Source organism: Mesoplodon densirostris, chromosome 7, assembly GCF_025265405.1.
Source record: "Mesoplodon densirostris isolate mMesDen1 chromosome 7, mMesDen1 primary haplotype, whole genome shotgun sequence".
NCBI lineage: Eukaryota > Metazoa > Chordata > Mammalia > Artiodactyla > Ziphiidae > Mesoplodon > Mesoplodon densirostris.
The window spans coordinates 5,355,634-5,368,402 of NC_082667.1; the positions used below are offsets into that span (position 1 = coordinate 5,355,634).

The following is a 12,769-nucleotide window of genomic DNA, read 5'->3' on the forward strand; positions in this document are numbered from 1 at the left end:
CTCCAATGAATGACACACAGATCTACGCATGGACGGTGGCTTGGAGGAGCAGGTGAGTGTGGGTAGGCCGATATTCTGCTAAGTCAGCAGGGCAGTCACACAGGGACTTCCCAGAGGTTTCCAGACACTTTCAAAATGCCCCCAGCCCCTCACGGTCACATAATCACCAGGCTCCCAGGGCTGGGACAGCAGTGTGTACACTGTACAGTATGAACTGTATCTACAGTGCCATTTTTACAAAACTCCTTATCACCTCAAGCCAAACTGCCTAGAGGGCCTGGCCCTCCTAATGATATTTAATGAGAAAACACGGCCTGTGCATAAGGACTTGTAAAGGGAAGCAAGATGCTTCAACAACATTCTCAAGTAACCAGAAAAGCAAGAGCTGGAAACTTGACTGTCCTGCACTGGAAGAGTCAGTGAAATAATTCATCATATTTTGGAGATATTTTCTGTAAATCTCACTTCTACCTCTGAATAACGGCTCACTGCTATTATTAGAGGTGCCGTAAAGCCACCTCTTTGGATTCTCTGTAACGGTACATGCTAGTTCGTAACAGTTTGTCGTCGTATCTTTCCCATTACCAGTGACTGTTTAAAAACATCACTGGTTAGGATGGGGAAAGCAACAAAGTCTTTCAAATGGGGCGCTGGAGATTGGTTGTTTTTCAGTAGATGAAATAAAACAACGTTAATCAAATCAAAGTAAGTCTAACAAGACATGAAATCCACGGTTAATACTCAAATGCTGACAGTATTATTCAGGAAAACTACAAAATGACAGGCTGCTGCTGCTACTGAGAATTACAATTAACAAGATTGACAGCCATACCCGTCACACCCCTTAATTTACAGCACTAGACCAGCTACAAGCGAAGTACAAGCTCGTATTATCTATTAAATTCAAGATATATTCTGCATTTTTCTGTCATATTCCACACTGAGGTATCTGCCAGGAATCCTTTGGCTCCACCTCGTCCCCAAGCCTGTCCCGAACCTTCATCAGCCCTGTGCTGACTGACGTGCTGGCCACAGCTCCCCAGCCTACTTCGTTATGATCTACTCCTTTCCCAGTTCATCCTGGATGAAAGGGGGAGGAGGAGGACTGTTTTTCTTGTAACTCATAGCTGTGTCAATATCTCCCCCTGTTGATGTTCAATCTTGTTTAAGGCACTATGTTCAGCTTGGAAGAAAACCAAGGTGACAAACAGTGTCAGCAACACCCATGGCATCCTTGGTTCCCGTGTGGAAAGCTTGAGAGCTGGCGCACACGCTCACCTCAGGGAAGACGCGAACTCGGAAAACGAAGCCCAGCCTGTCTCCTTAGTCGGCACCGGCTCCTCTGCGCTCCAGACGTCAGAGCCCACAGAGTCTAAGGGAGCCCCGTGCGCTGTCTCCATGGGGACATCAAAGCTGGCTGACCAGCTGGGCGCTAAAAAGAGGGGAAGGATTTCATTTTGAGAACACCTCAGCAGTTTACTATAACACAAGTATTTTTCAAAAACAGATGTGCAATGATGAAAAGCCCGCAGTTGTGGGCCAAGGGCATTCGAATACACCGTGGGGAGAAGCGGACACGGTACAGCCACTTGGAGGGCAGTTTGGTGGCATCTACCCTATTATAAAACCGTGTGTTCCCTTTGATCCCTTGGCAATTCCTCTCTATGATTTTTTTCCAATAGAGATTATCACACAAGAATACAAAGCCACACGTAAAAGAACACGTTGATGTTAATTTCTTAATTTTGACAAATGTACCAAGGTTATATTAACATCGGGAGGAAGATGGGTGAAGGGTATACAGCCACTCCCTGACAATCTCTGCAACCTTTCTGTAAATCTAAAATTATTCCAAAATAAATAGTTTATTTTTTTAAAAGAAAAGCACGCTGGCTATTCAATTGCAGTAAACTGGAAACAACCTAATGCTTCCCAGTCCATGCCCGGCCACGCTCCACACTCACACTCTCCTGCAGTCTACTACCGTTAGCACAAACAGCAGCAAGGCTTCCTGTGACATAATAAGGAATATGTGTTTGGTCTCTGCCCACCCACCCCCCAAACCCTTGGAACCTCTGAAGTGACAGATGGGTGCTGATGAGATGACTGGCGGCTGGGGGCTCCTGGACAGCCGCAGGGTGGGGGCCGGCGAGGCGGCAACCAGGTGGTGAGAGGGTTGGAACTTTCAGACCTACCCCACCACCCCTCCCCCAACCTTCCGGAAGGGCAGAGGAGCTGGAAGTCAAGTTAATCACTAATGATCAATGATTTAATCGATCATGCCCACTTAACGAGGTCCTCATGAAAACCCAAACTGCAGGACTTCAGAGCTTCCGGGTTGGCGACAGGGGTGGCACATCACAAACTCCATGGGGATAGAAGCTCCTGTGCTTGGGGCCCTTCTGGACCTTGTCCTATTTACGTCTTCATCTGGCTGTCCATTAAAATATCCTTTGTAATAAATTGGTAATAGCAGGTAAAGTGCTTCTCTGAATTCTGTGAGCAGTTCTAGCAAATAATCAAACCCAAAGAGGTCACGGGAATTCCCTATTTATAGCCAGTTGGTCAGAAGTACTTGGTTGGGGCAGGGCAGCTATCTTGTGGGACTGAGCCCTTAACCTGTGTGGTCTGACTGTAAGCCCAGGTAGTCAGTGCCTGAACTGAGCTGTACAGGACACTCAGCTGGTGTGGAGAAATGGTCTGTGTGGGAAACTCACACATTTGGTGTCAGAAGTGCAGTTTTGAGAGTAGAGAGGAGCTTTTTCCTTGTTGACTTTCTAGGTCCTATAGGCACAGGAGTGCGTTCAGAGGTGGGAGGGGCGGGACTGCAGGGGCGCTGCTCCCTGTCTGTGCTGCGCCTCTCATGCTGCAGTTTGGGTCCAACCTGCTGGTCTCTGTTTGAATGTCGACACCTGAGATGTGTCCCGTCAGATGAAATCAGGTCTGTCTGTTTGCTCGCTCTCATCGCACACCATGCTTTCCTTCACAGTACTCAGTGCTGAATGCCCAAATCCTTGCTGGGACAAGCTGGGTGTGGGGACCACTGTTCTTTATCAGGGTGTTTTCAATCACAATTTGCAAGCTCCAGGCTGTAAGCAAGGAATGCTAGACTAGGGAATCTGCTAGCTATTTGGGGATTCTCCTAGAGACAAATGACCGAGAAGTACCTGTGTACAACAGAAGTGTACCAATTTTACAGACACACCACCTTACTGTGACTCTGGGCAAGTTATTTAACTCCCCTTAGCCTGGCTTTCCTCATTTGTTCAGTTGGGATACGACCATCTGCTTAGTCCTGAGGGTTAAATGAGGGCCTGCTTCCTGCACTGCGCTCTGTGTGTGTGCGGCTGGGCTCCACTGGCACTGAGAAGGGATGATACCTCAGTGTCTGAAAACCTCACCTGCAACCTTAGAAGGAACAACCTGACAGGCATTTTTGCCTGCCCACCATATGCAAAGTCCTAGACTCATTCCATCCAAGTCAAAGTTCCACTTCATAACTAAACTAGGCTACACAAAAATGACTTTCCTGTTGTTGTTATCATTTTGGGATATTCTTTCCCAGATTAGCTCCCCAGAATTAGTCTAACATTAAAAACTCAACAGTCCCCAAAACCACTGAAAGAAGCCACAGAGATTGCTGCGGATGGCGGAGGCTCTCAAAGTCAGGGCGGTGAGGCAGCTCAGAGCCCTAGAAGAAAAGCGTCCCCCATTCCCCGGCCCCACCTGGACCCCTGTGGACCTGTCAGTGCAAAGGAAGCCCTTCCCAAGGAGCAGAGTCAGGAGGGCTGAGACCTGTAAGGCCGCACCCCATCGAGTAAGGGTGAATGGGACCTTCATCCGGGATGCTCCCCCTCCGTCTCTCCCTGTCCCCACACCCAGCTCCAGCGTCACCGTGACAGTGGTAGTGAGTCATACCAAGTGTGTGCTCTCTCCAAGTCACTTATCACCCACCCAGTGACCTCAAAGAACCACAGACTCTGAAATATTATTCAGCCTTAAAAAAGAAGAAAATCCTGCCATACGCTCCAACATGGATGACCCTGGAGGGCATCATGCTAAGGGAAATACACCAGTCACAGAAGGACAAATACTCTGTGATTCCACTTAGACGAGGTCCCTAGAGGAGTCAAATTCACAGAGACAGAAGGTAGAATGGTGGCTGCCGGGGGCTGGGGCAGGGGGAACGGGGAGTGGTTGTTTAGTGGGTGCAGCTTCAGCCTCGCGAGACAAAAAAGTTCTAGAGGATCTACTGCACAATAATGTGAATACACTCAACACTACTGAACCGCACACGTGAACACACACACATTCTAGAGGTAGAAGATCAGGGTCTCCAGCCTGTCTCTCTCTCCCTGCTGCCTGGCCCCTGTCCTGATCAGCCCTCGCCACTTCTCACATGTAATGGTGAGTCTCTTGCTGGTTTTCCTGTCTCCAGTGTGCGCTTTCTAACCCAGCTCTCACGCTGCTGCCCACAGCGATCATCTCCAAACAGATCAACTACTGTAAGTCTTAGTAAAACCCTCAGGAGGAGGACTACAGCCTCCAGGATGAAATCCTCCTCTGGCCTCTGGCCTCACCTCCCCCACCTCCCCCTTCTCCTGAGCTGTATTAAACAGCTCTGCGCCTGCATGCGAGTTGCCTTCTGTGCAAACTGACTGATTCCCTGCTTGTCCTTAGTATGCATCTCATTCTCTGGGAAGTCTCTGCAGATGCCTGGGGTGAGCCGGGCGCCCCCTGAGCTCCCCTGGCCCGCCATCCTCATCACACCGGACGGTGAACCTCTCCATTTCGTCAGTAGGCTCTAAGCTCCTGGCACACAGGAGGAACCTGATAAAGGCGTGCTGATTTGAACTGTATCACGTCCTCGTGAAGAAGGTGAGCTGGGAAAGGAGTGAGAGGACAGAGGATCTGTACTTCCTCTGTGGCTCTCCGTTTTCGGATCTGTAACACGTGGGATTTGCTGGATTACTGCTAAACTCTGAGGTTACGAGGAGGTTGAACCTGACTGACCTCCAGAGCTGGGTTTCAGCCTCTGGAACTGAGTCCTAAAGGCCTTCCTGGGTAACAGGAAGCCCTTTCAGCCTTGAGGAAAGCCCTAGTAGCAACCCACATGCGTCTTTCACAAAAAAATTTGTCTGGACTCTGAGAAGTTAACAGTAGTTTTAAAAGGCCAGCTAACACAAGTCTTCTTAGCAAGTAGCAAAACATAAATAAGCACTTAGCTGGACAAGTTTTAGGATTACAGGATTCATAAATAAACCGTGAAGAACCCATTTAAAACTGTTCGAGCTTTAAGGTGTTTCCTCTGGTTTAAGTGCACTCCTGATTCTACAGATCAGTCTTTCCTCATCTTTCCAGAATCTACGGTCTTTCCCCTTTAGCCAGAGGACGGACCTACCAGTGTGCTCTGTCCTCTAGCCAGACTCACACAGAAGGTTTCCAAACCGTAAAGAGATGCTCTCCCATCAAAGGAGTAACTTGCTCCTTCTCTTAGGCCCGGTCCTTGAGACTTAAACCTTCAAGGGGACTCAAATGACATGTGCTTCAACTTAACTATTCCTTCAGAAGACATCTCAGATACTGTAGACTATCTCCAACACACAGCGGCTGATATGGAAGAAGAAGGCAACTTACGTTCATTCAGGTCTACCTCCATTTTATCCTCTGTGTTGGCGCTACTGGATTCAAACAAGTCTTGTTTTGCTCCATCTTCTTCTTCAGAGTCTGTACTTTCCTCACTGTCTGTACTCCCCGAGCTAGGAAAAAAAGGACCAAAATATTTAATGTTGCCTGTCAGCCACCAACTAAATCCAAAGAATTCAAAAGTCCTCCAACAACAAAAAGATCGTACTGCGCTTCACCTGGATCCAATCTGCCCGTCGTTCTGTTAAGACTGATCCTACTCTGGGTCTCCCACTGCTCTACCACTTGGGCTTTGCTTGAAGACACAGATCATAATCTAAACAACTGCCTTGTTTGGAGGGTGTGTGGAGGTGTCCCCTGGTGGCGTGAATCTGCATTTCCCTAAATACCAAGGATGCTGAGCTTCTTCTCAAGTGCTCATCTTCTTTTCTCAAGTGTTCTTTTCACATCTTTAGCCTATTTTAAAAATTGGGTTGTCTTTTTTATTACTATAGAGTTACGAGAGTTCTTCATATGCTCTACACAGAAGTCCTTTATCAGATATATGATTTGCAAATGTTTTCTCTTAGTGTACGCTTTGTCTTTTCATTCTCTTAATATTGTCTTTTGAAGAATAGAAGTGTTTAATTTTGATAAAGTTTAACTTATCAAAATTTTCTTTCATGTATAGCGCTTTTGGTGTTGTATCTTAGAAATCTTTGCCTAACCTAAGGTCACAAAGATTTTCCAGTATTAAGTTTTCTGGTTTTATGTCTTACATTTAGGCCTAAGATCCATTTTGGGTTAATGTGTATATACAGTAAGAGGCATGGACTAAGTTCATTTTTTTACATATAGATGTCCAACTGTTCCAGCACTATGTCTTCAAGACTATCCTTTCTCCACTGATCTGCTTTTGCACCTCCACCATACGTCAGATGTCTACATATGTGTGTAGGTCTACTTACGGGCTCTCTATTCTGTCCCCCTGATCTATTCCCTGTCTTAATTACTGTACCTTGAAGTCAGGTAGTGTTAATACTCTAATGCTGTTCCTTTTTTTTTTTTTTTAAAGCTCTGGGTCTTCAGACCTCCATTTGGGAACTGGTTTGCTAGAGGCTCATGGCTCCTGTCAGGCTTTCCTTCTCTCTTTCACGGTGTAGCTGTAAATGTAATGATGCTGGAATGAAGTTCAGATAGGAGCTTAGAGGTCCCCTTTCATCTTTTTTTCCGGGGATCTCTAATGCTGTTCTTGATGAAAGTTGTTTTGGTTATTCTAGGTCCTTTGCATTTTCATATGAATTTAAAAATCAACTTGTCAATAGTTACCAAAAAAACCTGTTATGATTTTGTTTGGGATTGCACTGAATCTAGATCAATCTGGGGAGAACTGGCATCTTAACAATATTAAGTCTTCCAATTCTTAAACATTTATCAAGTCTTGATTTCTCTCAGCTGTTCTATAATTTTCAGTGTATGGCCCTTGCACGTCTTTTGTCAGATTTACCCCTATATATTTAACATTTTGATGCTACTATGAATAGTACTGTTTAGTAATTTTAATTCTAATTGTTGGCTGCAGTATGTAAAAATACAATTATATTGATCCAAGGTCGTGCAATCTTGCTAAACCCACTTAATTGTTAATTGTTCTAGTAGTCTTTTCGTAGATTACAACACATTTTCTACATAGATAGTAACACTGTCTATGAACAAAGGTAATTTTACCTTTTCCTTTCCAATCTAGAAACCATTTCTTTTTCTTGACCTACTGCACTGGCTAGAACCTCAAGCACAATAATGAAAAGCAGTGGTAAGAACAGATATCCTTGTTTTGTTCCTGACCTTGGGGGGAAATCATTTAGTCTTTTACCATTAAGTATGATGCTAACTGTAGGTTGACTGGAGAAGCTTTAAATAAGTAGAAGAAAATTCTCTTCTATCCAGTTTGCTGAGCATTCCTATCAGGAATAGATGTTGGATTCAGCCACATGCCTTCTGACTCATTTTCAAATGTTAAACCAACTCTGCATTGCTGGAATAAACCTTGCATGATCATGACGTATCGTTGCATTTATTTGCTAAAATTTTTAAAGGAGTTTCTGTACCTATGTTCATGAGAATAATAGGTCACTTTTCTTTTCGTATCATGTAATGCAATGCCAACTTTTGGTATCAAGTTACAATGATGTGGCTTCATAGCATGAGATGGGTACTATTCCCTCCTTTTCAATTTTCTGGAAGCTTTTGTAAAAACTGGTGTAATTTCTTCTTGAAATGTTTGGTAGAATTCACCAAAGAGAAACCATCTGGACCTTGAGTTTTTTGTGTGTATGTGGGAAGTTTTATACTAAAAATTCAACTTCTTTGATATAGGACAACTCGGGTTATCGTTTTTTGCTTGAGACTTATTTGGTAGTTTTTGTCTTTCAGAGATCATCTAAGTTGTCAGATTTATTGGCATAGAGCTGCTCCTAATATTCCTTTTTATCCTTTTAGTATCTGTAGAATCTGTATAGTGATGTCATCTCTTTTGTTCCTGACATTAATAATGTGTATCTTCTCTTTTTTCCTTGACCATTCTGTCTAGAGGTATATCAGTTTTATTAATCTTCTCAAAGAACAACTTTTAGTCATGACTCATTGATTACAGTGATTTTCCCTACTGTTTTTCTGTTTTGTATTTCTAGTCATTTCTTAAGGTGGAAGTTGAGCTCACTGATTTGAGATATTTCTTCTTTTTTAATGTAAGCAGTTAGTGCTACAAATGATCCTTTAAGTACTGTTGCAGTTGCAAGGTCCAAATCCTGATATACTGTGTTTTCATTTTCTTTCAATTCAAAGTACCGTGCAACTTCCCCTGTGATTTTTAAAATGTTTTTTTTTTTTTTTGGTTAAGATTGATTGATTATTTATTTATTTATTTTATTTATTTATTTTTGGCTGCATCGGGTCTTAGTTGCGGCACACGGGATATTCGGTGAGGTATGCAGGCTCTTTGCTGCGGCATGTGGGCTTCTCTCTAGTTGTGGTGTGCAGGCTCCAGGGCACGTAGGCTCTGGTGTTGTGGTGTGTGGGGTTCCAGAGCACATGGGCTCTGTAGTTTGTGGTAGGCAGGCTCTCTAGCTGAGGTGCACGAGCTCAGTAGTTGTGGTGCGCAGGCTTAGTTGCCCCGTGGCATGTGGGATCTTAGTTTCCTGATCAGGGATCGAACCCGCGTCCCCTGCATTGTAAAGCACGTTCTTTACCACTGGACCACCAGGGAAGTCCCTTCCCCTGTGATTTTTTTCTTTAACTCATGTGTTATTTGTTTCCACATATTTGGAGATGTTCTAGAGATCTGTTACTGATTTCTAATTTAATTCCACTGGGGTCAGACAGTGTATTTTGTATGACTTGAAACCTTTTTACTGAGACTTGCTTTATGGCCCAAATATGATCTCTCTTGGTAAATATTTCACGTATACTTGAAAAGAATACACATTCTGCTGTGGAGTTGGGTGCAGTACTTTATAAATGCCCAGCAGGTGAAGATGGTTGATAGTATTATTTAAGTGTTCTATATTTTTATGGCCTATTGTTTTATCAATTACTGGGAGAGGAGTATTGAAATATCTGATTATAATTGTGGAATCTGCCTACTTCTCTTCACAGTTCTATCAGTTTTTGCTCTATTTTGAAGCCTTGTTATTAGGTATGTAGACATTTACAAATGGCATTATGTCCTTCTAATAATCCCTGTATGACCTTTCCTTTATCCTTTTCCTTTGAAATCTACTTTAATATTAATATAGATCCCTCTCTACTTTTAATTTTAACCTGTTTAAAATTTTTTTTAATTTAAGTTTTTAAGTAATCTAAATTAGTTCCCATCTGTAGCATAAATCAGGCCTTTTTTTTTTTTTTTTTTTTTTTTGGCGGTATATGGGCCTCTCAGTGTTGTGGAGCACAGGCTCCGGACGCGCAAGCTCAGCGGCCATGGCTCATGGGCCCAGCAGCTCCGCGGCATGTGGGATCTTCCCAGACCGGGGCACGAACCCGTGTTTCCTGCATCGGCAGGCGGACCCTCAACCACTGTGCCACCAGGGAAGCCCAGGCCTTATTTTTTTATCCAGTCTGACAAGCTCTGCATTGTAACTGGGGTTTTTGGATAGAGTGAATTTTAAAAATGAGGGGGAGAGGGGAGACACTGGGTTGATCCCAGTGGGTATCAAATGACATGACTCTGTCTCCCCAAGTTAAATTAACTTTTAGAAACAACTTTTCCCTTCCCCGGGGAAACTTTCTGTCTTTTGTAAGAAACAACACATAACTCAGCTGCTGCTCTTATTACTGGTAAGGGAACGTTTACTCAAAGCACGATAGGACTACATTCCTCAGCATCATTTCCCAATAAGAAGAGGCTGTGTCACAACGTTTCATGAACTATGTCTAAACACTTCAAGCATTTTCAAGTAGATTACCTTGATTTGTTCACACTGCAGACAAGTGCAGTGGCACCAACTCCCATCAATTTACAAGGGTATTTCTGATCATGACAAAAGCACTGATCTCTAGGTCAAACATATATGTTTGGAGAGGTTACAATGTACGTCTCCTAATAATCATTGATTTATGCATTGGATACTATTACTACTGTAATGAACTTTTTTTCACCTTGATCGTCTTTGGGATTCTGGTGTAAATGCAATGTGTTTTTCCTCCCAGATATCTTCCTCATCAGAGCCACCATCATCAAACTGCTGTATTCTTTCCTTACAACATGCTTCAAACAAGGCAATATTTCCCTAAATAAAAATGAGAGAGAAAATCAATTTTAAAATCAAGTTATTTTCTGCAAAAGTTACCAACGTAAATCATCTTCTTCTATATCCTTTAAAAAAAAACTGTGCCTATCACATACACCAAGATAAAATGTAAGCATCTAATGTCAGCTTCTGTGTAAGTAACAACAGAAAGTTCCCCCCAAAAGACTGGCTTCAAAACTAGCATACAAGGAACTGAGACTGTCTACATATACTCACTTTCATCTGGTGAAAGCACCATTTTAATTCTAAGAGCCTCCCTGGCCCACCTACCTAAGATGCAGCCCCAGACCTACCCTAACACAAAAAGCTCTTCTTTTACCAGGCCAGCTAAACAGTGATGAGTGTCATGGTCCAATCGGTTAGTTTCTAACTTATCACAACAGCAGATAAACCATTGGTCTCCCATGTTAAGTGACATAAAAATCAACATTGTGCCCATTCAAATGACACTAATCCTGTGTCAATCTGCTGATGTGGCTGACTTGGCGTTTCAGAACCGCCTGGCGATGAGAGGCTGGCCGTGATCTAGCCCAAGTTTCGCTCCTGGTGACATTCAGCAGATGTAAGAGGCAGCAGGCTGGAGTCCAATAGCAGTCTTTGAAGCTCAATATCTACACTGGTTTTATTAGCCCTGTCACAACTTAAACCAGGGTTGCAAATTCACATGCCCACAGGGGACAGGCAGGTCATGTGAGTGGCTGAAGTCACAGCAATCTAAGACAAAGTTTCCTAGGGCGCAGGGGTCCCAGTGCACACAGCTCTTGTAGGCAGGCTCTGAGAGAACCCCATTCCCACCTGTCCATCTCACGTATGCCTTGTTGCTCGCGACAGGCCTTAATACTTACACTTTCATTTGTATTGAGAGTAAAGTTGATGTCTGATACCCGATCAAAAGAAACACTGTAAACAAAATATAAGTGCAAGAATAGTTAATTATCTATAGACTCAGAAACAGTATTTGTGAAATTCTTCAAATTTAAAATATTTACACTATCATTAAAATCTCTGTTAAGTAACAACAAACAAACTCTGCTTGCATTAAATGATACCTCCTCTCTTGGTATAAGGAATGTACACAGGATGGGAAGGCTGGAATGGAAGCCTTTTGCGACATAATAAACACACCCTCGAAGCCTTCCTATAAAAGATTTTTAACATCCATGGTAGAAACCATGGTTCCATGGGCCATACTTCATAACCCCAAAAAGGTTATTTGCAAAGAAGAAACAGGTCAAAGCACGAAAAAGGTCACAGAAGCTGTCAGACCCTGAACTTTCTCCAGGTATAGTCAAATTCATACATAAAACACACAGGTACCCCTGAAATCTTATGCTATAATATGGCATAGTTAGGAAGAAAGTAGGGAGTAAAAGAATTCAGAGCCTATTAAACAATTTTTGAGTAGGTGGGACTATTTTATAATCCTTAAAAGATCTGTTCTCATCAAACATTGTTCCAAATACCCAATACAAATTCTAAAGAGACTATGGATTCCTAACTAGTAACTCTTAATAAATGAGTCCAGACAGGCAAATGCTGAGATGCCACGTGGGGGAACCTGCAGGCTCTGGTGTGAGCGCTCCTGGGGTACAGACACAAACACCGAGTCCTTGCTCTTTCTGGATTTAAATGAGCCGATTCTTAGGGCAGCTGACAGCCTTCAGCTACTGCTCTACTTACAGTGGAGCCTCCAGGCCCCTGTGCCAACACAGCATGTTGTTTGGCACAATTAGAGTGTGACAGAAAAAGTCTTTTAGCTTCTCACCTGCCATAAACTGCAACTTACGACAAACAACAGCCTCCACTGGCTGTAGTTCCACCAACTACTGAGCATCTACTGCTAGTGGGGAACCCTGAGAGATGCTCGGTGTTGGCGACCATCATCAGGGAGCCCCCGTGAGACAGAACTTGGCCTGGTGAGCTGTCACACACCTCTTGTAAATACTTCATTTACAAATACCCCTCATTTCCCAAGGTCAGATGCTAGAACATTTGTTTTCATTTCTGTGGATGGCCCACACATCTTCTACCCATTAATTCTGCACATTACCAATAATTCCCATTTCTGTGCTCCTCTTTCCCTGACTGCAGAATGAATGAACTTACGGCCTGGCTCTCGGGGGGGAAACCCCAACTCTGCCTTCTGGCTAGTCACCTAGAGAAGAGAACACACATGGGGTAGAGCTGCCCAGCCATAACAGGATGCCCCATTCACTGTGTGCTGTAAAAGAACCACGCCTGCTCAAGCCAGGTCGCTAGGTAACTGACACAGGGATTAACTACTTTAGATGATGTGATCTAGCACTAAAACCTCAAAGAGAAGAACAATGACTGGA

General features: G+C 43.6%; 1 protein-coding gene across 10 annotated transcripts in view; it reads right to left on the bottom strand.

Annotated features, from left to right (window-relative positions):
• PPP6R3 (protein phosphatase 6 regulatory subunit 3) overlaps window positions 1–12,769 on the bottom strand; it is a 131,519-nt gene that overhangs the window by 13,418 nt on the left and 105,332 nt on the right. For all 10 annotated transcript variants that reach the window (XM_060105386.1, XM_060105382.1, XM_060105379.1 and 7 more), the window contains 4 exons: window positions 11,279–11,333; window positions 10,282–10,412; window positions 5,638–5,759; window positions 1,279–1,432 (listed from right to left, as the gene is read on the bottom strand). In XM_060105386.1, the coding sequence (XP_059961369.1) occupies window positions 1,279–1,432; window positions 5,638–5,759; window positions 10,282–10,412; window positions 11,279–11,333 (462 nt within the window). The remainder of the gene's footprint in view (window positions 1–1,278; window positions 1,433–5,637; window positions 5,760–10,281; window positions 10,413–11,278; window positions 11,334–12,769) is intronic.